Source organism: Bombus vancouverensis, chromosome 1, assembly GCF_051014615.1.
Source record: "Bombus vancouverensis nearcticus chromosome 1, iyBomVanc1_principal, whole genome shotgun sequence".
Taxonomy (NCBI): Eukaryota; Metazoa; Arthropoda; class Insecta; order Hymenoptera; family Apidae; genus Bombus; species Bombus vancouverensis.
In genome coordinates this window covers 13,062,276-13,084,914 of record NC_134911.1, presented here as the reverse complement: position 1 = coordinate 13,084,914, position 22,639 = coordinate 13,062,276, and the positions used below count along the sequence as shown (strand labels likewise).

The 22,639-nt window shown below is 39.7% G+C and overlaps 1 protein-coding gene across 5 annotated transcripts in view; it reads left to right on the top strand.

The window, feature by feature from the left end:
* Positions 1–22,639, top strand: part of twz (BTB/POZ domain-containing protein twz) — a 42,974-nt gene that overhangs the window by 12,979 nt on the left and 7,356 nt on the right. For 2 of the 5 annotated variants that reach the window (XM_033327294.2, XM_076619796.1), the window contains exons 2-3: positions 11,068–11,151; positions 11,699–11,914. In XM_033327294.2, the coding sequence (XP_033183185.1) occupies positions 11,123–11,151; positions 11,699–11,914 (245 nt within the window). In that variant the 5' untranslated portion in view covers positions 11,068–11,122. Of the gene's footprint in view, positions 1–4,858; positions 5,080–11,067; positions 11,152–11,698; positions 11,915–22,639 lie in introns of those variants that run through there. The other 3 variants (XM_033327295.2, XM_033327298.2, XM_033327297.2) reach the window with 3 other exon arrangements.

Genomic DNA, 22,639 nt, shown 5'->3' with positions numbered 1-22,639 from the left:
TGTAACTATAGAATTTATATTTCGTATCTAACTTGTGTAACAGGCTTGTACAAACTAGCTGCTGTTCTGATACAGAAACGAAAGTTTTCGAACATTTACCCCGAAAGATATTTACGAATATATTATATCTTCCATATGAAACTTTTTAAAATATCATTAGTACGTAATGAAAGACGGTTGTATTCCGTAATTACATCGGTAAAAGTTTAAACCAATTGGAAAATATATATAGAATTATAACAATTATTACAAATATGCGCTTAATAAAAGATCGGTATACATATAACTTCTTTATACATTTGTAAATTCGTTTCAAGTTTTACAAATACCATCATGATACTCGTGATCGCGCTGTCAATGAAATTGTAAAATGCTTTGTACAACGCACGTAACATATTCGTAAAAAGTTTCTACAAGTGTTGAAATGCTCCCGAGAGCAACTGTATAAAATACAAAGAATTCAATCGCGTCGTTCCAGTTTCCCAGCCGCGAGAAGCGCGAAAATCCGTGCTGCCTCGGCGGAAATGCACAAGGATATACGTGACATATTAGCAGAACGCTGGGTTTCCCTTTAAAGCACGCGTTTCGCGCGGTATCCTCGCTAAATAACGACAGGTCACACCGACTAATTTCTCTGAAAAGACGGTTACGAGTTACGGCTGGTACCTACCGGCGTCGGTGCGGATCGTTAACGTCTTTCCTGCCGTTTCCCTCTGTCGAATAGTCGCGTGGCACGTACTGAAAATTTATGACTCTGTGAAAGCCAGCCGCGCGGAATTACAGGGGAACGTGGAGAATGGATTTCGAAGGTTGAACGAAATAATTTCGCACGGCGACGAGACGAGCAACAGGGAAGACGCGAGCGTAGACACGCTTGAAAAGCGATCGTGAGTGACGATTAGAGGTGACGTAAGTGGTATGTAGTTAACGTAATGGCGTTTTGTTTGAACGTCTTTTACGACTCGGTGAAAGCGTGAGCAATTGTTTTGCGAGAATTTAGTACGGCTAATGAAGCTGTGATTGTACAGTATGCTTGCTCGTTTCAAACCATCGAGCTCATGTTAATGAGGGATTATTTAAAGTTTTGCTGACAATAAATAGCAGAGATGCTTGTAAATAGGCTTTCTTATTTTCTTTCTTCTTGCAGTTTTAAGGTGAGACGATTGTGGGTAATCAATTATTTAATACGAGCAAATCTGTGACTTAAACACGTTAAAGATAAAGTGACACGACTATTGCTTCGATCTCAATTGACCATCTCAACCCGTTTAAAACCAAACATAATTTATTAAAAAGTATAATATCGTTTTGTCAAGATGCAAAAGATGTATCAGAACGATATACAAGCCTACTGCACAAGTTTGAAATACACAAGAAATTCTATAATTTCAAGACAAATTATTTAATTCATCGTACTCTACTATAAATATTATAAATTCCTTAATTTCTTCGTACTCTATAAAATTGTAAAATCTAAATGAATAAAGAAATAGAGATGAAAAATATCAACAAAATTTTTTATTGAATCTCCTTGAATGAAGAGGATCTGTTCATTAATGACAAAAACGCTATCGCATATTCATCGTAACGACGTCTTCGTCAAGTAAGTTCTTAATAAGTACAGAAAGAACATGCAATGCGTGGAATCTCTGGAACGCGCGGATCAAAGCGAGCAAGCGTAATTACAACAACAGATTGTTGATCGTAATCGACACAATCGAATGTTCCTCGCAGTGAAACAGCTCTTATACACGTACAGCTGTGAATCGAGAGCAAAGCCCTCTCAACGACCAGATGGTACTAACTGGTTGGAACCGAAAATCGATGCAAACGAAAAGCAAAGAGGAAGTTAATGAGCCACGGGTGTTTGCAATGCAAAGACCACGCGGGTAGGTACATGTTCATGGTCGTTTTATGAACACGAAGGGTTAATGAAATGCACTAACGACAGATGCGCGTATTAACGCAGATAGCTTTCCAAGCGCCGAATTATTCAAATGTTTTTTTAAAGATATTAAATGCCTCCTTAAAAAGAAGAAAGACACTTCGTTTTTCGACTTGAAACAAACTCTCAACATTATTTATTCACAAGGGAATTTAGGGAATCTGAACATTTAGAAACTTACGAAAGTTTACGTATAGATTAGAGTAGTTCAACTATAAAAATGAACTTTTTCTTTTTCAGCGTTATACGTGTATTACTGTTCTTAGGAAGGTCATTCCTCGAAAAATACGTGGAATTTTTGTTTCTTGTAAAATGCCTTAAGAATAATAAGAGACGTTAAACAACATTTTTTATGTGTTACGTATGCTTTCTATATTTACGAAGCTGTGTATCTAGCAACTCTTAAAATCGTGCTTTTGTACTTTGCACATTTGCACAGAAATTTTCTTGGAAAATCTCTTTCCATCTATGTATATAGATAATTTATACGTCGTATGTTTATTATATAACGTCAGTTTCAGCTGTTTTCATATTCTCGAAAATACTGCAAATTCAGCACGGAAAAACACTGTGTTCATAACAACGTTCGTAAAGCAAACCGACATTCTTTATGCCGCATCAATTACGACCAATTATTCACGACGCTCCTCGCAGCCCTTGTAACGTTCCTCCATGTTATGCAATTCTCATAAATACTACAAGTTCCATAGAACAACAGCGTATCCGTAACAAGCTTCATAAAACAAACACGCATTCATTACAACCGATTCCTTGCAACGTTCCTTCTCTCGATCCACATTTTCATCCTTGCATCTCCATAAATTCCCCTCAATCAAGACCACCCGAGCCAACGTGTTCTCTCCTCGAGAAGAGAAAAAAGGAAGCGTTTCTCGCGGTAGCCGCGCCAGTCGGAGAGGAGAGAAGTCCCGACTTCTGACTGCGGCGTAGCCCGGGGCGTTTAAAATAATGCTATTCGCGAACGAAAATGAGGCATTTTCGAATTTGCATTCGCCGTGGCCCGCAGCTATCGGTGTCCTCAGCGCTTTCGGAGTCAAGTACGAGCCGACACGACTCTTGTTTCTTGTACAATTGGTCCCCACAACGAACCGAACACCCCACCATGCTTATGCACGATGTATACGCGACCCGAGAACCTCGAGTTTCCTGAATTTATAAACTTACGTTAGCAGCAAATCGTGTGGCTGTGACGTTGACCCTGAAGCGGTAGCTCGAGGTGGACTCCGGCTAGGGTTAACACGACTCCTCTGGGCCACGAAAACGACGCTCACTCGACCCAAGGATTCCTTTGTTCCGACGAATATTACCGCGTGAATGTTTCAACGCTCGTAATGAACGCTGTTAACCGGCAAAGAGAAAATTGTAATAGAATTCCGGGTGAACGTGTGAGCGCGATTCCAACTGATTATTGGCAGAAATTAGAGAGTGAACATGATTCGTGAAAAAATCGAAGTAGAGCGTAGATGGGAGAAGGAGTGATCTAGTACGAAGAACGATATGAATCGATCGATGAAAATAGTTATCACAAGTCGTGAAGCGAAAGTACACGTAGATATTTGAACACGAGAATATTGCCTTGTGGGTGTTTCGATAGTCATAACGAATGTAGTTAGCCAAGAGAGAAGAAATTTTCACAGAACTCTAGACGGGGACGTGGTCGCGATTCGAAATGACGACTTTTGTTAAAATTTGAAATTGAGAGTTGAAGACTGAATAAAAATGCAAAGAGATCATACGTAGGAAAAGGATAGTTTAGTAGCTAGAAAGAACTAGGCGTTTAGTTATGAAGCAAATCAACGAAAATAATTATGAAACTGTGACTGTGAAAAGAAAGTATATATTTGAATATCTATGAAAACATTACCAATCGGTTGTAATAAATTATAGATTAGACAACGAAGATACTACAATTCTAGGAATTGAAGTACATATAAAGGATCATCTAATATGAAGAAGCAACAATAGTTGTTACTAGTAATTATTAACAATTACTCTTTCCGATGGAAATATTAATCTTACGAATCGTGAATCAAAGATATAAAGAAATATTTGAACATCACCACATACGTTATTTAATTTAACGTTACGATTCTGTCGATGTCATCAAACAAATGATTACCGTGATAATGTTGCTGTCGCAGGTAACGAACGATCACGAAAATACCATTCCATTACAAATATTATTCAGACGAGGCCGACATCGCGTTCCACCCCACCGGTGATGAATCATTTATAATGAAGTCACATAAAGAAAAGGTCACCATCCCGACCAAATTAATGCAACATTTTACAATTTTATCGCAGTTTGTCGAAATTATGTCGCAGTTGGTCATTCCGTTATTTCTCGATACGTACACTGATTGTAACAACATCGACGAGCTAAAGGAAACAAACGAGCCATAGAATCATCGATCGTTCGATCACAAGAGACGACAGCGAATCGCAATTAACCCGAAATTTCCATACGAAAACATAGCCTGCTCGATTCATTACATGTATCGATGTGATAGTCGTAATTTCTTCTTTCAATTCTCAAAGGCCACAGGCGATTCGATAAAAAAGAGTTAATCGTCGCTTCATCGGACTCCGAATGGAAAAGAAAACGCAGAAAAAGGAAGAAGTTCGTTTTCGTAATGATTGCCGATAGTATCGACGCGGTCGGTCCCATTGGCAGGATTTCCACGTGCAACGATACGTTTTACGGAAACGCGTGCTCGATTGCCCAGCAACAAGGGGAATTTGCATACGACGATGCCTGCAGGCGATCGGACGTCCACGCAAACTTACCGGCAGACTTCTAGTTTGCGACGTCGTACACGCGCTGAGGACACGCGCGTGTCCTCAGAACGTGTTAGACCCCTTCTTCGGTCGAAGCCTCCGGCGAAGCTCATCTTGGCACACGTGCATGCAGCTGGTCACTTGGAGCAGGGTGCCGCCGTTGTGCACACAAATGTTACGGAGAACGTCGCACAAAGCGGCCACTACCATCTTTTCGTAAGAAGATCGTTCGCTCTTCCTGCATCGCGGTCTGCTCTGTGCGGTCTGAATCCACTTCCGCGTGTACACTTGTTTGTCGCTTTCTCGAGTTAATCTGATTGTGCGACTGGATACACTTGGTGAGTTTAATCGAGTTAAATTCAACGGAGGATTAGTAAGATCAAAGAAAGATATTTATTCATATAACATATACATCGTATTTATGAATATTTATGTAGCGCTGTATCATCTGCGACTCGTGAAACATGTTTTTAATCATTTAAAGGTGAAGGTTTCTGTATTTCAATCTGAAATTATATGTTGGAAAAATTATTCCGATTGAAAAAGTGTGTTTGATATTTTATTCGAATGAGAGAAAAACGAAAGAAGGAAATTACTTCGGAGAAAATGTACAGATAAATAATTAAATTACAATTTCTTTACTGACTCCTTCCTTTAAGTAATTTCTGTAATATAGTCTGAGCAAAAGGTCCTCCATTTCCTGATCTACATTTCTTACTCAACTCTTCTCCAAGAAACACGTGTGTTTTCTACTAATTTACGTTTCCTTCGCTGTAAGTTCAGTTTGAATGTTAACAACCCAATATTACTTACAGAAAACCATTCGCTTTATTAGAAATGCCTTTCTTTCCAGGACTTTTAATTTTATCACCAAGCAAATACAATTTACGTACATGCTTCCTTATTTCCTGTCGTCCATGTATTGCAATGATGCGTGTCGTCTAGGCGCATTAAAGCGTCCTTCAGCAAACACCCTGCGGCGTCATGTTCATTATCCTAATGCATGTCTGTATTCTACATTTGTATGCATATTGATGACCCATTCATTTAGACCATACGTTCTACACTCAAATACATACACCCACACGCACACACAAACACACAAATATACACACAGATATTCAAACAAGTTCATTTTTGCGATTCAAGGCCCCAACTCGACGGGACAGCTGTTACTGAAATCGTTGCTGCGGTGTTCTTTCACTTTCTCCGGCTAGTTCTGCCTATCTTCGTTCATATTTTATCGCGATTATGTGCTAGTATATAATATTAATTATGCAACGTAACGAAACAAGAGCAGTTGAATGTTTACGCTTACATAACTATCGAATTAAAATAGAAAATTAGAAAACAAGAAAATTTAGAGCACAGTGCTAAGGAAATTGATTATTTCTGCATTGTTTTTATTCGCAATTTAGTGTGCAATTATGATCGAAGTTAATTACAACTACGTTCATACGCGTATTTGTATTAATAGAATTTGCATACGCTAATCGATCGCCCAAAGGTATTCAAAGGTCGATCGTTGTTATGTACACTAACATAAAACTTCTTCAACTCACAATCGGTTCTTCTTTTCTTACTTTGCACTTCGAACCGTGTTAAAACTATTTGTATAATATTGAATCCATCAATTTTTAAATTCGTCATCAATAAATCCAAGAGAAGTGAATTACATATTACGTTTTTCAAAAACATCGTCACTAAACCAAACTCGAATATCAATCGCATTCGTCTAATATGGATTTTAAATTAAACAAATGGAATCTTCGTCCAAATTCATGATCGATATACCACGTGCAATTACCTATCACAACTGTGGTAACAGCTTTTTAATTATATACATTATGGAATATTACAGCTTCCTTGAAATTTATTACCGATAAATCAAGTGAAAGCTCGTAACAAATACGCTCGTAATATCAACTCTCAAATTAAATAAATTATATCTTAAATCTTCATTCGGATTCGCTACGAATAAATCAACTAAAAGCACTTACCACATCGATGATACACAACAATTTCTAAATAAAATAAATTACGCAAATCATAAACCAAAGAAAAGTACGCATAACGCGTATCGCCTATTGTTACATCTCTTCAACCGATCTACCACCAGTTCCATCAGCATCCAAAAAATCAACCTTCGCCACTTATTCCAGCTAACAACTCTCCTTGCGTTACTTCACGCCCCCCAAGCAACCCTCTGCGCATTCCCTCCTACCTGGAGGATTTATCGTCGCCCCGATTCCAGCGGCCGCGTGTCAATTAAAATATATGGACCAACCAGGTCCAAACAAACAACCACACCGTATATATTCAACCGTTACTCTACATTCATAAACGTCAAAGGCGCGAAACCGTCGATCGTCGCTCCGGGCGACGAGCATGGTTGTTGTATGGTAGCCGCCCTCCGTCAACGAAGAAACGCGCAAAGAGCTGTACCAGAAGAAGATGGCTACGAAATTTTGACCAATCCGTACTAATTCGAATACATAGTTCAACAACGATAATTCAATAATCCGAACTTTTTCCTAAACTTAAGTTTCCCACTTACGTTTCAAGGTGATGACGAATTGCAGCATGGCAAGGAGAAAAAGAAACATCTTTCATCTACACGTTATCCTACTTGTAAATCATTCTAACGGTTAAACAAAATTTTATCGAGTGATCCTTAAGGACTTAAATAATTAGATAGATAAATAATACATACTCTAATGAAGGATCCTTAAAGACTTCGAAACTATTGTACTTAAGCAATTTTATAGGTAAATAATATTCTAACGAAGAATCTCTACGGACTTAGAAGCTTAAAAAAAAGGAAAATACGAGCCTGTCTCTGTCACACAGCGGTTTTCAAACAGTGTACTACGCCGAGAGGATGCGGATCGCTCGACGACTTCCACTCGGAGCGACGAAGAAAACGCGCTGCATCGCGTTTCACGTGGTCCCTGCGGCGATGCGCCGCAGCGCATGCTGGTACACCGCGGAGAAAAGAAGAAGAAGACGAAGACGAAGAGTTGGAGGAGGCGGAAAAAGGTGGGGGAGGAGGTGGAAAGAGAAACCAGTCCCCTTGGCCTTACCTTCGTCCCCATCGACGTCGCAGGAACTCTCTGGCTCACAGGCTGAAAATAAATATCGCCACGACGACGAGAACCTTCTTTGCTTCTCGAGTTTCGTGGTTGATGGTACTTCGGCCAGGGTTCTTTAATACCCCCCCCCCCACGTTACACAGTCTCATATTTATTGGTGTTTATACGGGCGGAGGTTAACGTTACAGAGCTCGTGTAATGATTTATGCCGTGGAGGGCGAGCTGGAACTCGCGGAGACTCGAACACAAGCGACTACATCGGGGTGATGTTGCGGTTGATTTAAGCTCGCGCCATCCTTGTGGCAAGGGTTTTGTGTCGTCGTTGGTAATTAGTAATTAGACTTTTGCGGTCTGTCGTTTGTATGTCCGAGTAGTTAAAGCACGACTGTTACCACAGTAGTATGTCAGCCGCAGCTGAGGCATTGAGAAACCACATTGATCAACTCCATAGATCGAAAAGCTGGAAAAAGGGACGATGTTGCAAAAACTGTTTTCTTTTTTTAATTTATCTCGGAATTTGCATCGTTGTAAGAAAAGACCGATTGAAAATTAACTCGCTTAACTTAAAACACCAAACCAATATCGCGGAGAAGGATTTGTATACGTTGCAGCGTGTGGCCTTAGTACAATAAATCAATCTTACCTGTTAACCGTGAAGTCATATTTTAAGAACGTCAGTGGAACACAATCAGTCACGGGGTACACGATAAATACCAGAATCTTCAGCTGCGTGAGAAGTTAAAGAAACAAACAAGTATATGAAAACTGATAACATTAACTTATATCATTTGTATTAAATACGAAATACTAAATACAAAAATTGCGTAAAACAATATTAACGTAAACTTTATTCGTTTCTAAATAACAAAAATTAATGTGAACGATCAAACACACCAAAAGATCGCCGAAATATTTTTTAACTTCGACAGATTCACAGTTATACACGCAGATAAATTTCTCGTGTAACGACGCTAACAGATATCCAGAAACAGTGAACTGTATCTTTACCATTTCCTCCTACGACTTCTGATAACACTCAACCTTAAACGGTTAAGTTGATTTCACCCATAAATTCATTCGTATCTTGTTCCCCGCTTTCCAATATCTCCAAACGTATTTCTAAACTAACTTAGAACTGAATGAACAATCCATGATCCACTTGCATACTCTCGAAGCAACGACAATGTTAGTACCTTGTAAACCTTCCCTCGTTGCATTACCACCTACATAAACTCTATCTCTATAGTCTATTCCTCTCGTTTATTCTCTAGCTATTTCTCTTCAAAAGATAAAAACCAGTCTGTCACTACCATCAAAATAGTGATAGTATTGGATTTAAATACGGACTAAAGAGAATTTTAAGTAGTACGAAGCGAAATTTGACAAATGCTTCGAATAAATACAATAGAACATTTTTCTAAACTCATCGAAAGATTGCTATTTATTAATTTTTTTTGTTAAATATATATCTGGTTGTACTCAGAATTCTCAACGAATCCGCGTATCGTCATCCGAACCGGAAGGATTCCGCGCGGCGAACAGAGGAGAACTTTAGAACAAAGCGAGCAGGATCGCAGTGTATACATAGGCTGGAAATGAGTCAGGGTTCTCTGTTCGCAAACCGCCGACCAGACCGACCATCCCTTCCACTTTTCTCATTCGTCGGACCACGGCGAGTTTGGTTTTCCCTCGGCCAACGGTGCTCGTTAAATATTGTTTCGCCGTTAATTGCCTTATTAATACATATGAAAATCGTTGTAGTGGCTCGGTAGCGCGTGTGGTAACGTTCGAAAACTTTCCGGGTCAACGGCTAGACCGAAAACAATGACCCGCTAGATCAGCGTTATCGTCGTCAGCGACCAACCGCGAGGATCAATAAATTAAATCGAGCCGCGTCGAGTACCGCTTGGAATCACGCGACCTCGTTAGAGGGAAAGTTCCGCGCTAATGTCAGCGTGTGCAGCGCTGTTTTGACTTCTAAATGGCGGCGTCCATCGTCGCGGTTTCAACGTCGGGGAAAAAGGATGATCGGAAACCACAGACACACTCGCACGTGTCTGCGTATGACAAGTGGAATACGGGTATACGTGTGTTTATGGGAGATTTGCTCGGACAGAAGTGTAGAGATTGTTAGTAGAAAATCTTCAAAATACCTGGTAGATATTATATTTAGAAGATGAAATGTATCTGCATTTAAGTTCTATTTTCTTAGTGTCCATAGAATATATACATATTTGGATTCATGTCTGTGGTATAGTAATAAATTATATTTTCTAACTTTTATAGCAGAGAAATTCCATTTATACAGAGAATAGCCATTTATTACTGTCAATGTACTATATACTAGCAAAAGTGTGCATTTATTTGGTTTTGAAGTTAAATATATATTTATATCATTCTCCTAAATATTTCAAAAGTTTCAAATAGCGTACATTAGTTGTATCTTTCGATAAAACCAGGCCAATTTATCCTTTTCAACTATTTCATATTAAAATACTCCAACTAATCAAAAACATAACAAAAATCATCATCGTTCGTAGATAAAAAATAGTTCGCGTTTTAAAAAATAGTCGCCGCAGCAACTATTGCCGATTTCGGGAAAAGTCACATTTTCCTCGATAGTTTCTGGATTCGTACGATGGAAAGCCAATCGGTCGGAATTTAGAACGAGAGATAAGCGAGAGCACAGGGTAGGGTGGAAAAGAAGAAGAAAACGCTGATACCTCGCCGGAGAAAGCTGGCTGAAACGTGTTACCATTTGTTTATGTCGTGTTTTGGAATTCGTTTTTTCGATTTACTACGAAGTCTGTTGGCTACTGTTTTAGAGCTTCTGCTCGGGTACAGAATTCTGTCTGAAAAGATTTTGAAACAAAACGTTGGTACTGAGTTGAGTAATAAATTCGTTTTTCCTTCACTAGTGTATATATATGTCGGAAAATATTATGCAAATTATTTAAAGTATATTAAGATACACATATTTAATTTTCTGATGAAAGATATATTTATAGAGATATGAGATAAATACTTCTTGATTAAACAGACTACATAGGAAGGTAATAACACTTCTTGCGCACTTTTAAGGAAACGTGAATGAGCTTATTACACAACCTAATATTTGATAATTCCAGGAAAAGAGATTTTACTACTCTTGTGGTTTTTGTAACATAAAATTTCTTTTTAGCATGCTAGATGTATTAGTGTGCAAGATTACGTTACGTGGATTTTTAATTACAGACGGAAATGTGAGGCCGACGGAAAGGAGGCGAAGGCGGAGCTGGCACAACGCAATATGTTCCCTAGCGCTCAAATTAAAATGAGGTAAATAGAACCACGTTCAAGTTATACTCTTAAAGAGCAAAGCGTAATATACCGTGGAACATCGAGAAAATGATACGCCTCCGTGCAATTGAAATTCTTCGATCTTACGTAACATCTAACAATCGGTCGTAGAATGTAACGAGAATTACACGAACGCATAAATCTTTACAATGGAAACGATAATGTCTTCCTTCTCGGTAACTATTAATAAATCAATTAACTACAAGGTAGTTGCAAGCAATTGAACATTAGAGAAAAGCAACTATAAGAAATCATTTTAAAAGTCTATCGTATTCTATAAAGTCTAAATATCAAAAAATTCAAGCAATTAACTACTAGCTAGTTGCAAACTATTCATTAAAAACATTACATATTCTACAAAAACTAGAATTAATTTAATGCGAGTAATTAATATCCTACACCCTATATTCAAAAATTTTAAGACAGCGATTTTTTACCCTTAACCTTACCCTTTCCTAAATTATTGAGGCAACAATTTCGAAGCCTCGTAGAAGGAACACGGCCTGATGGTGGCTAATGTCGAAAGTATCTTTCTCAGATTGCTGTCGCCAAGCAGTTCGCCGGCCACGTCGCCCACAATGTCGAATTCTTCGTCGCCGACGCCACCGACACCGGCTGCACCAGCTTATAACCAGAAGATGACCGGAATACCCTGCGTGGCCGCCGCTTCCAGATACACGGCGCCGGTACACATCGACGTAGGTGGCACGATATACACGTCCTCGCTCGAAACTCTCACCAAGTAAGTACATACACTACTTGATCCTTGCGAGACTAGTGGTACAATGCATATACAATTGCGTTCTTTTGATCGTTTCTCAACTAAATCGCACATCTCCATCGTTAAAAAAATTCTGAAATTTGAGAAACATATGAGACGATTTCGATAGATTTTGATTTGAAGATTCTGTCGCTCAAGATTTGTCTAAAATATTAAAAATATTTTTCTCGTTTGTTTTCGAGGACCACGAGAAGCTTAAACATCATTGTCCTTTGATATACAGAGAAATGTTCTGTCAAGCGTGAAGCAAAGGGATGAAGACTAGAATAATTTCGTGGAAAGTTCGCAGATCTCGATCCTCGAACGGATACGCTGCTGTCGTTCTAATATATTACGCGCTGAAAAGTGAAATCTGCGATAATGAATGCGAGATAGATATTTTTACGAACGATCGAGACGGTCGAGACGGCATTCCGATGGGAAAGTTGAAATCGACACTTGTGTGTCGTTAGCCATTAAAATATCGTGCTTAAGATAGCGAGATCTCGAAAATGGGTCAGTACCTCTCCATTGTGTTTGGAAATTTGTCTTTACAATATACGATATTGTGCTTGAGACAGAGAATTTTCGAAAGTATGTAGACTAGTTGCTCCGCATCTTATTTGGAATTTTTACCGTTTCCAATTAAAAAATATCGTACTTAAACTAACGATCTATCGAAAATAAGTTAGCCCTTCTATTTCATATTTCGAAATTTATTGTTTCGCAATAAATATCGTACATGAAATAAGCAAGCTCTCGAGAACATGTTATCTTTTATCCACCGTGTTTGGAGGGCTTTTATCGCTTGGGAATAAAATATTGTGCTTGAGATACTAAGGTCTCGATAATGTGAAATCTTCCCTATCGTATTTAGAACTTTATAATCTTAAAATATCGTTCTTAGAGAGAACGATTTTTCAAAAATAAATTACGTCTTCCGCATCCTATTTCAATTTTTATCCTTTTGAACTATTTACAAATATCACTGCGAATGCTAGGATAGAACTGGCGAATAAATTGTCTACATATATAAACCTCGGAAACCGAACGTTTTGCATCAAAGCGGCTCCGCGTCCGCGCGAAAACCGTTTCCACAGTCCGAAGAATTCCGCCGCGAGAGAGTAGAAAGGGAGCGTGATGTCCGGATCGCGGAAACGTGACCATCGACAACGCTCCAGGATGTTCGTAGCAGGCAATATCTCAGGGAACATATCGCTCGCAATCAGGCACACCGTTACTATGCTCGACAGTGTCCAAAGGCTATTTGCGGTATACCCGTGTACTTTATGCATAAAAGAGACGTAACGTGAAAGCACAACCACACTTTGTACCGAGAAGAGACTTTAATCTCTTCGAACCATCCTCCCAATCCCTCGATTACAAAAATCTTCCTCGAGTCCAACACCTGAGAAATCAAACAATTCCATCGATGTTGAATTTCGCGAGATACCTGAGTATAACGGACGTGCAACACAGCTCTTTGGCGTCTTTCCATTAACTTTACTTCGTTGAGTGTATCAACCTACTGAATCTACACGCACGAGTACACAAACAGATCTCATCGATCGACAACGTGATAAATCACCAGTTCATCGGACTCGACGTTAATAAATTTCGATTTGAGTCGAGCATCGCGCCTTTCTTTAGTTCCTCTCATGGTGGTTACCTTTCGGATGGTAGCGTAACACGGTAGACCATAAAATGGCACCGCGATACAGTTACGTGCTCGTCCGACGATATTCTGCCGATGCTCGTTACGATCCACCGTCCGTAAGATAACTAACGTGGACGTGGATGGATATCCGGTGCCTCGGCTAGGGTTAAGAGAATCATTAAGTCGTCCGCGCGGCATAGGATCCAGCGAAACCGAGCGAATTCATGGCAAAGTTAATTCTAATTGGCAAGCGAATGCCTACTATCGTTAACGGAATCATTAACCGAGTCGCTGGCGCTTGATTTTTCCTTCTTCGACCGCGATGAGCTTGCGAATGCTCATAAGAGAGCCTCGTTAAGCAAACTGTCTCGTTTGTTAATTTCATGAGATATGGTCCTCGCGATACCAACGAGGAAAATCGTGGATGTCGACTTTTTGGTAGCGATCCAGCAACGTGTAAGAACATGTGATCTTTATTAAATTAAAACTACAATCCTTATCACGGACATAACTCGACTCGTCATAACGCGATGGATTAAACAACATGGATCGTTTGCCGCCAGTTCGTATCAATTACGCGATAACACGGTTAATGAAGTATAGAAGATAAGAGGAGCAGACCAAAGAGACGAGATTCGAACGGATAAAACTGGATTTGACTCCTGTCGCGGTTGGTTTCGCGGTTGATCGAACCGTCGTGACGTAGCTTGGCTTCGTTTTCGATCGATCAGCGGTCAGATTCGCATCGTTCGTTTGGATTTTAATCGGTGGGAACGCTGCAAGCGAAGGTAAACGACAGGCGAGGATAAGTGTCGCGACGTGACGCACAAGAATCGAGAGAAAAGAGCCGGAGAAGTGAGGCCAATCAGCCCGTGGATATATCGTAGAAAACCGCCTGGCAACCTCTCCGCCATCTCCTTCGACACGCTCCATTGCACCTTCCTCCTTCATTATACGCCGTCGACCTTATTGTTTTGTCGAAAGTATCGCCAGATTACCGTACACTCGATCGTATCGCTATTAGAATAGGAACGCGACAGAATCGCGCGACAAGGTCTTTCGTGAGAATGATCTGATGGAAATATGCTAAAGGAATTTCTACTACCGTGTTACACGTTACTCTTTTCTTCTATTTCGTTTCTTTAAACACCTTGTATCGGTATTTTCTACTTTTACCACTTTATACGAGCAGAGTTTGCTCGACTCAATTTGTCTGCGAGGAATGTATCGGCCTAATTATGGAAATTATTGCATGAAGCAATTATTTACTGTTCAGTTTTGAGAGGAAGAGGAGAAATATACGAGAGAACTGATCCGTTTAGCGGTCCCCTATTTTCTTACGTGTTGTTTCATATGTGTTAAATTTGTATTATAGTTCGGAAGATTATAAAACATAATTGGACACGGCTACACATAGCTGAATATTCTTGTTTCTTTTTGTTTATTTGCAATGACCGTGATTATAGCAGTTTCTAATTAAGAAACGATCTGGTTAATAGAAAATACGATATTGAGGAAAGTGATTAGCGAATTATTAATTATATTTAACGAATACAGTAGATCGCCGTGTATTGGAAGGAAATTTTAGTTGGAGTTAGCTGGACTCATGCTAGAGCAATTCGTTTGTTTGAACGTGGGAGGAAAATCAGTGAACTTCTATTATATGAATTATTTATCCTTCGTCGAGTTCAGATAGATTAAATGAATAATGAATATACCCGTGAATGAATTTTATTCATAGCGGATAAAAATTCAAAATATGTACCTACTTAGTAAAATACAAAGGTTGTTTGATTGAAATAAAATTAACAAGAAGGAAATGAAAGCATCCTTTCTTTAGTCTTGCAGATATAAGTTATTCACTTCCTGGTGTAACCATCGTATGCATTTTACATACGCTCGAAGCAAAAAAGAAGAACACAACAGCGAAAGGCAGTAAAAGTCGCGATCGTTCCAATGCATAGCGCATTGTATGATAAGTAAGTTACACCTTTCACCCATTAAACGCAGGGCAAATCGCGCTTAAAACATCTAACTCGATTTAATTCAACGCTGCAACGCGACTCGCTTGAAACATTTTAATGAGCGACTGCTATGTCGACATTAACTTGCAAGAAAAATAGTTAAAGATCATACGAACCAAGCTATTACAATATTTTTGTACAAAATTGACAAAAGCTACAAACTTGTAAATTAACATCGTATACATTTAAATTAAAAAATTTGTTCTGTACGTTTCTTTCGAGAAATTTCCCTCATAGAAGAAAATTCAAAGAATATTACTTTCGAAGATAGATATCTCCTTTTGAAAAATAAAAATTCTCTATTTGATTGGAAGAAAAGATATCTAACGATAATAATCCCGCAGAAGTGATATTGAAACGGTGAAAAATAATCCGGTACCCCTGTGTTACTCGCAAAATTGATTTACGCCAGGTAAATTATCGTCGACACATAACGGAATCGCAGGAGATCGCATCGAAGATAGTCGTTTCCCAACCTGAGACACCTACAAGGATTTATACGCCACTCTTCGAGAAATGAACGACAATGGACAGCAACCATAATGATTGCGATGATGGATAGATAAGATTACGACCATGAGCAAGTTACGGGATAACCACTCGCAAACCCTCGCCTCGTTGAATATGGTTCCTAAATCAAGCTTTACTGAAACAGACGGAAAAAATGATTATATGTACACACAATTCCATATTATAGTCGGATATTGCAACAGAAAGTTACTCCTCTTGATGGCATCATAAATATCAAATGAAGCTTTATATTAATCATAATACTATGTTTAATGTCTACGGAAACAATTTAGGAATTCTTGAATGTACGATAATACCTTCAGAAATTTATAATGAATAGCATTGAGTTATTAGAGACTAAATCTATGGAATTGCTCTTATCTTCTATCGACTGTTTATTTATGAAGCGTTTAATTGAAAATGGAAAATCTCATATTTCCATAAAAAATTTCAGATAAATTTCTAGTATGGAGAATATTCGGAATCGAGATAGAAATCAATTGATGGAAATGATACGAAGACGTTGTGACGCCTGTTGGATTCTAGAGGAATCCTCTAGGATCCTCCTCTTTAGGATCCTCCACTAGTGATCTCTACGATTCAGGATTTTTGAAGTCACATGATTTTCTGAACCTTCAGAGTCCGTAGAAGTGTCAAGGTCCACGGAGGATTTAGGATTTCTAGAATTCCTACAATCTTCCAGGTATTCAGAATCTTTCGTGACTATGGAACCTCCCAAATCTATTATAGGTCATTGGTCTCCCATTCTCAATTGGTTGATCGTTCCAATTATTTCTAGAGTCTCAGAAATCTTCACACTCTAGCATCTTTCGCTTCTTTAGGATATTCAGAGTTTCCGGAGTCGTTGAGGTCTCCTGGATACATGTATTTTTAACTATTCATTGAAATTAAAGAATGTATCTGTTAAAATGCATTTGAATAGTCGTTCGATCAATTTATAAATTCAATGAATTATTCTGCAGAATTAAACATTCCCTCCGTTGAATACAACAAGTTCGCAACCAAAAAACTACTTGTATATCCGTTTTTTATTTTATCATATTCATTTTTTCTACGCTGTTCTTATAAAAGCGATCCAGTCACGTACGTATAGAAAGCCTTGTAAACTTGGAAATTTTATTTATTCTTCAACGATGAAACATCAATTGCAGCATAAAGTCAAAGGATTTATCCACTCTGAACAGAACTCAACGACGTCATCGTATTAACCACGTATTCAAGTCGTTCTATTCTAAAACTAATCCGAGGGGCCAGCATGATTTTCCGTCAGATATTTTCAGAAATTACGTAACCGCCGATCATTAGTTTGCGCTTCCGGTATCACGTAATCCCTAAAACATCGTCCATCATCCTGCCGGGCCGGAGAGTCCTGTTGAAGACTTAGCAAGGCCCTCGGGCTATCCCATAGAGATCCAGCTAGTCCTCGTTTCCTCGCCCTTCAGTCCAGCACGTGCAATTTGCCCAACTCTGACAAAGCGATCCTGTATTGGTCGAGACGTTTCGTTCATGCACACATACACATGTGAACTCCTGAGTCCATTGTCGTTCGCATGCACCGAACGACGGCATATATTTTATGCACCTCTGGTACCAGCTTGTAACCGTGTAGTATTACCAAGCTCGAGTGACTCTTATTGTTAACTTTCCACGCTGGAACAAAGAATGTAAAACAAGTTTATAAGCCATTGATTGTAACAAAAGAAAAGTGAATTCTCGTTCGTGGAGCGGATACAAAAAAAAAACAAATATATTTACGAAAGAGAGGAATGAGAAACGATTGTCGACAAAAGCAGAGTTTGCGAATCACGTGCTAGTATTACAAAGAACGTTTATAGATAGTACAGAAAAAGAATTAAAAAAGAGAGGTATGTAGAAGGCTTTAAACTTTGATTAGATGAAGAAAGTTGTAATAAAGAGATTGTAGAATCTTCGGATCGTTGGTTCGCTTGAGATTTTGGACACTAATAGATTTTGTTATTTTATTTACAAATATTTTACGCTCCAAACTTGTTATAAAGTCAGATACTTAACATTTGTTGTAAAAAAGATTTGAAGCTTGCAGTATTCATCGAGAGCAACGAAAAATACTTAATCATACATAGTAGCAGTAATAGTAATAGTAGTAGTAGTACTACTCACTTATGGAGACAGATTTTACATCGAATGAGTTGTTTTTGCGATTTACGTTGATTAAATATCCTTTAAATATCTGTCATTTTAGCTAACAACTACAAACCCCTAGAATTAGATCCCTTTTTCCTTCGCAATTTACCATAAAATATCAAACAAACGCCAAAAGCGGTAGCTCCAGCTATCCAAACATTCACGCAGACGCAAGCAGAGTATCACAGCGAAAGTAATCAAGAAAAGGTAGATCAAGACAGCTTCAGGGGCCACGATTTGAGCAGCGTATTCACGCATCTACATAATCACGCTGGTATAAAGTCAGTCACGGTTGTTTACGTCGCACACACGCACATAAGAAGATTATAGTTGTGTGTGTATACCAAAAGCAGAGCAGGAATCTGAGTGATGTGAGCCGATCGTTTAGCGTTTTCCCATAGCGAGCGGATCTGACCCGGGATCGGACCTCGGCCGGTCGGTGGGCCCAAGAAATCGCCCCAGGTAATCACGGCGCTCGTCCTCCGCCCCTGGTACCGTTTCCTCCCCCGCACACCCACCCTTTCCAAGCCAGGATCCCCACGAACAACGCGCTCTTGGCCTTCTGGCACATACATCCTGCCCTTCTTTCCCCTTTTGTTCCTCGTCCGTACTTTCTCGCTTTTTTCACCTCTCAACACCAACCTCGCCTCTCCTATCCACCACCATCAGCTTCACCTTCGTTTCTTCTTCTCTTCTTCGTCATCTTGTTCATCTTCCAGCCTGGCCTCCTTTTCGCTACGTCAGCATCGTCCATTGTACGTTTTAATAAGGAAACGGAGTGGTCGTCTATGAAACGATCGTGTGTTTTATATTGTACGATGCACAGAAGAATCTTTGTTTTCCATCAAATCGAAATTTAGTAGAAGTTTGAATCATAATTGGATTTTACCTTGGATCGTGATAACGACAGACGCTGCTGTCTCTCGTAACCCCGATAGAGTACTGATTTTGATCACTACGTATATCGTAAAACTTCATCGAAAATAAGGATGTCCTTTAACTTTCTCGACCATCCGAACCTTATATATCCTTAAACGGCATACTCGAAAATATTTCAGTGAACTTTTACAGAGTTTGTTACATATTTAAAATACACAGAAATCGCGCCAAACTCGAAAGACCTAAGTGTGACACCTTACAGTTTCTAAAGAAATAATCTAAAAGCAACAATTCTGCCATAGCAGAATTTCTAGTACATACCCTCCCTTACGTTACAACCTGTTTACGACCAGCAGTCGGAACGCAAAAAAAACGCTGCATTCGGTTCTACCTCTTTGACGAAAGATAGACGTTCGCTATAAAACTCATGGCGCGGCAACGAGCAACTAATATTCGATAATGTTCTTCTTTTTGAAACGGAGAATTTCCGACCCAGGATTCACAGAATTTTCATTTTCTCGGGCGAGCAACCTTCTCATCCTTCGGTCTCGACTTTCGCGGTACCGTCGAGAAGAACGAGACAGAGCAAGGCAGAGTAAAAGAGACGGAGGATCGTCTCTCGGCCCGTATACACGTCTATACGACGCTATCGTCGTACCTACCCCGCGGTATTTTCTCTTTCTCTCTTCCCCGCTGAAGTCAGATCGCCCACGGGCCTCCACCAGGCCGTCGTTATTATATGTTATCGCCGTGGAAGGTATGGGAACCGGCCTGAGGGGGCACCGGATACCTACGTCGGTATTTCCCCCTCGTTGTGCCATAACGCACCATCGAGGTACACGAAGAACCGAGCTCTCCAGCTCTTGTTCCCTTTCTATCTCTCTCTCTCTCTCTCTCTCTCTCTCTCTCTCTCTCTCTCTTTCCACCTTTCTCCTCTCTTTCTTTCATCTCGCTCAACGTGCTCGTTCTCCCGGCGGCCTTCGTCTTTAGCGCGCTCTTCTTCCTCCTGTGTCCCTCTCTCGTCCTTTTTCCAGGGCACTCGTCTATTATATGCTAAATTACGACGACCTTCGGCCGCGCACGCAGAACGTACCGCCTCTGCTATTGAAAAGCGCATCGATGCCTCTCTCGATACTGGATGACACGATCACGCGTGGGGGTTGAAACAAATTCGAAAGTTGAGAAAGCTGGGGATCACAGGGTTATTTAAAATTGACCGGCTTCTTCATAACGCATGGATGAAGGTTTGTTGTCTTTGATTAATTAGCGCGAATTGTCTTCGATTAATTTGATTGACTTCCACGAGAAACTGTGAAATTAATTATTAGATATATTTGAAGAGCACGCGAGAGGAACACGACAAGTCTATTCTAATGGTAATTTCTCGATCTTGAACAAGTTGTCTGGTTCACAAATGCAAGTTTTCTGAAAGTAGGTAATAAATTTACAAAGTTTCGTAAACGATCAAGTCATCTCTTCGAGTGAGTTTCTTCAATAAATGAATAAGTCCACGATCAATCTGTTTCGAATGAGAGAACTTACGATGAACAGCAGTTTCTTCTAGGTGGATGTATCTTTCAACTTTCAAGATGACTTTTATTTTTTCAAATCGAACAGTAGCTGCCTCTTTTTAGTTAGCCGCGTTATTTATATACCTACGTACTATTGTACTGTTATATATATGAATTGACTGTACTTTAAATTTCCTCACATAAAAATTACCGTTCACTTTGCGAACAAATTTAATCGAGTTACTAAGAAAACAAAATGTTACCATGCCAATTAACACGAATAATCTAACAACAAACTTTCTCATGAACGATACATCGCAGCTGTAAAATATACGAGTTGACTATTATATCATTTGACTGAGATAAAATTCCCAGACACTCGATGCAACGCGTTGGAAAATGTCACCAGGCACTTTCTAAATCTGAGTCGCAAAAGGTGGCACGGTTGGACCGCAGCTATCGCATCCGCATCCGCATCCGCATCCGTATGCCTCTTCGATATACATACATTGGCGTGTTCCTGTTATCGTCACGCCTCTAGATCACCAGAACTCATTTCCTTAATCTCTCTTCCTTGTTCGTGTTTTATTTTCCTTTAACGAACCGTTCGTACCCAGCCACGTTATCCCGTTATCCCGATTCATCCCGCGTCCGACCTTTCTCCATCCTGGCCGATCCAGAAGGCATTCGTTCCAGCAGCTTTCACGAAAATGATAGCGGTTGTACGTCTGTTCACCTCCGGCAGAGTAGCCGCAATAAAGAGATGAAACTCGAAGCCGAGCGATGCTGATAATCGATCCGGTTGCCACGGGATTAAGCGATCGAAATCGCGCGCGTAATAAGCAACCCCCTGAAAAATATTTTAATAGTCGCGCCAATTTCGATCGTATCTTCGCTTTATTTTGTGACTTCATTGCGTCGATCGGATGATTCGAGTAAATTTTATCGATTCTCATCGATATTGGACTTTCTTTTAACAATCGAACAAATTTTCGTAGTACTCGTAATATGCAAATTCTGGCAGAATGTTGCAGCTGTTGGCCGTTTATCGATATACAGATATTCGGGTCAAAGCTTATGGTAAATGTTATGGCGGAAGATGTACCCAGAATCGTGTTTCAGAATTAAAGAGACGCCTCGCTGTTGCATCTGAGTTTACGACCGACTCGACAATGACAATTTCGACGTAGTTTTTTTACTGAAACCACCGCTTTTCATTCACATAACCGATGAGCCGTTTCTTTCAAAAATTTCCATTAGGTTTTCATTAATCCAATAAAATAATAACCGAACGCGCCGATACCCTTTAGTTAGCGGCACATTCGAGCCGCATAAATGACAAAATATGCATTTACGAGGTGACGTTAATCGATCCGGCTGCGTCGGTGATCGTCAATTAAAGCGAACCAAGGGAGGTGACTCGGTTAAAAAAATTGTTAGCCCGGAACAGCTGCGGCTCTCTTGGTCGCAACGCTACCGACATAACTCGGAGCGATTTTGGCAGGTGACCGGAATATCGGCACCTGCCTCGCCTCGACGAGACCTCTTCAATGCGAAAGTATAATTTATATGTCGCCGAGTACGAACAGCAGCGTACCCCCTTCGGTAAAATTGCTCGAGGATTTATCGAGTCAGTCGATCAGCGAGATTTAAAAACGAACAAAACAAAATACCGTAAGCGTGTAACAAGCTTACAAACGACATCGTTTTATTCGAGAAATTAAGGAACATGGCAACTTAGCAAACAGATTTTCGAATCCAGACCACTCACGTGGGTGTCGAACGAATTTATCTCTTTACATTTACCTTTCAATTCTTTGGACCATAGTAGGATAAAAAGTAGCCTATCTTTTTCCAGTACTTATGACGTACATGCACAGTGGGATGTTTTTCATCCCACTTTGAAATATTAAGATAATTCAAAGCACAGCGGTTTACAGCG